The sequence below is a fragment of the Sinocyclocheilus rhinocerous genome, unplaced genomic scaffold, assembly GCF_001515625.1.
Source record: "Sinocyclocheilus rhinocerous isolate Xijiao unplaced genomic scaffold, SAMN03320098_v1.1 scaffold4554, whole genome shotgun sequence".
In the NCBI taxonomy this organism is placed as follows: domain Eukaryota; kingdom Metazoa; phylum Chordata; class Actinopteri; order Cypriniformes; family Cyprinidae; genus Sinocyclocheilus; species Sinocyclocheilus rhinocerous.
Genome location: NW_015649631.1, coordinates 12,031 through 14,421, shown reverse-complemented (window position 1 = coordinate 14,421; position 2,391 = coordinate 12,031). Strand labels below are relative to the sequence as shown.

Here is a 2,391-nt window from a genome sequence, read left to right as displayed (position 1 = left end):
CAGGCATCTACATTGTCATCTGAGGAGATTACAAAGATTAAACAAGTTGTTTTTTTAAACTCTAAAACATGAAATGTGGAGTTATCTGCTTTTGCCAAAAAACGACTGTTGGCGTTATCTGCTTTTGCTATAAAACAAACTTTTAATATGTAAAAAAAAAACATACTTTCAGTGAACTTTAATTTAGTAAATTACCTGTATTTAAGTTATTATTACTTAATCAAAACAACCCAACTGCAGTTTGATTGATATTACTTGGAATGCGCAATAAAAAAAACGTGATTTCTGAGTTATCGGTTTTTGCAAATGAACTCTTCATATATTTAATATATATTCACATCTATATATCTGTCCATCTATGTATTTATATATGTGTGTGTGTGTATAATATATACAGTAGTCAGCATTTGACTGACTACTGTAAGTTGTCCTAAAACAAGAACGCATTTTGGTTTTAGTTTTAGGACACAAATGATGACAATAGAAGCAATAAAAACCAACAAAAGAGCAATAATATGCAAGTGCTATGATATGTATTTCTATTATCTTACATAATTTAATATTCAAATTGAAGCAAATGCAATTTACATATTTTCCTTTAAATCTTAAATGTTTATTTAAACATTAACCTTTTAAATATTTTAAACATTTTAAAGTAAAAATACATTTAGTGTATTTTAATATTTTTGGTATTTTTTATTTTTCTGATATTTCCTCTTTAATATTTATTTCATATTTAATTTTTAAAAATGAAATGGTTTAATATTTTATTATATTTTAATGTCACATTTAATTTCATAATTTAATATTTGCTTAAATTGTTTTCGAATATTTACATTCAAAATATTTAAAAATTTAATGTTTTAATACATATTTAACCATTTAATATTTAATTTCAGAATTTAATGTTTACTTTCTTTTCAACTACTTACATTCAAAATATTTGAAAATATAATGATATGATTTTAATAAATATTTCAGCCATTTAATTTTGTATAGCATTTTATAATAATATTTATATATTTTAATTATATTTTTACTATTTTTGATTAAACTAATATTTTAATGTTTAAATGTTCAATGTATAAAATTGTTATATTTCATTTAATAATTTAATTAATATATTTACTATATTAAATACTTTTCAAATATTTAAACTGACTCAAAATATTTGAAGATGTAATGATAATGAACTAAAATCTGTTGGTTGATACTGAAAATGGGAACAGGCAGGTTAACCACTTCTGTGAACTGTCCAGTTTCAGACAGATATCAACCAGTTACAATCAAATATCAGCCGACTCGTGAAGTACAGTAACAAAAACAGCTTGTTTAATTCAAAGGGTTGTAAAACGGTCATTTTTTTAGTTGACGGTTATTCTGAGTGCACGTCTGGGCGGAGCGAGGAATTAAAAATGAAAAGCTACAAAAGTGTACATTATGGATCTTTGTAATGTCGTGTTGCTGCATTGATTAGGACTCAAGTGGCCCATATCTTCAACGATAACATGCTGAGCTCAGGATGCTGGGTAAATTTCATTTAGGGGAGCAGCTTGATTGATTCAAGGCCTGTATTAGTTGGTTATTGGGGTCTTAAATGAATGGGCGTTTTAAATAAACCCCTGTACGCCGCAGCGGGGCTCCACACGCCTCTGCTTCAGGATTGAGTTTTTCCATGCCGTCGGCTGCCAGCACGAAATTAGTTGTTGAGTTCAGGTGTGCAGGAAATTATATTGAGCAATGTGCACTGACTAGAAAGCCCTGCTTTCACAATATTGCCTGGATCAATACGTGCTTTTATGGACATCGGTTTAGGGAAGAAATTAAAAACATGATGCAGAGGGTAATTATTCAGAGACAACTGATTTTGGTGTTTTGGTCGGTCATTGTAAGTTCAATGTGCTTCATTAGTTTTCATTTCTGTTTTGCAGGTGCATGATTGCAGATGAGGTAAGAGCGTTTTGCTTTTCTTGACTCTAATTCGACTGGGTTTTTATAGAGTCCACTAATCACTGACCATTTGTGTTATCAGATGGGTTTGGGAAAGACGATCCAGGCCATTTCGGTGGCGTATATCTTCAAACAAGAATGGCCTCTGCTGATTGTGGTGCCTTCATCTCTGAAATACCCTTGGATTGAAGAGCTGGAGAAGTGGATTCCTGAACTCGACCCCAGAGACATCAACTTGGTCGAAAGCAAGACCGATACAATGTATGACAAATTTAAAGGGGTCCTATTATGCTCTTTTACAAAGTCTTGATTTTGTTTTGGGGGTGTACTAGAACAGGCTCTCATACTAGGTTGTTCGAAAAGCACATTATTTTTTCACATATTTTACATTATTACAACACCTCTCTCCCCAGTCTGGCATGAACGGCTCGAATAGTTCCT

At 31.0% G+C, this 2,391-nt stretch overlaps 1 protein-coding gene across 1 annotated transcript in view; it reads left to right on the top strand.

Annotated features, from left to right (window-relative positions):
* Positions 1–2,391, top strand: part of LOC107710929 (DNA annealing helicase and endonuclease ZRANB3-like) — a gene marked incomplete at its 3' end in the record, with an annotated part of 20,908 nt that overhangs the window by 8,526 nt on the left and 9,991 nt on the right. Inside the window, exons 2-3 of the mRNA XM_016515817.1 lie at positions 1,932–1,950; positions 2,033–2,211. Of these exons, the coding sequence (XP_016371303.1) occupies positions 1,932–1,950; positions 2,033–2,211 (198 nt within the window). The remainder of the gene's footprint in view (positions 1–1,931; positions 1,951–2,032; positions 2,212–2,391) is intronic.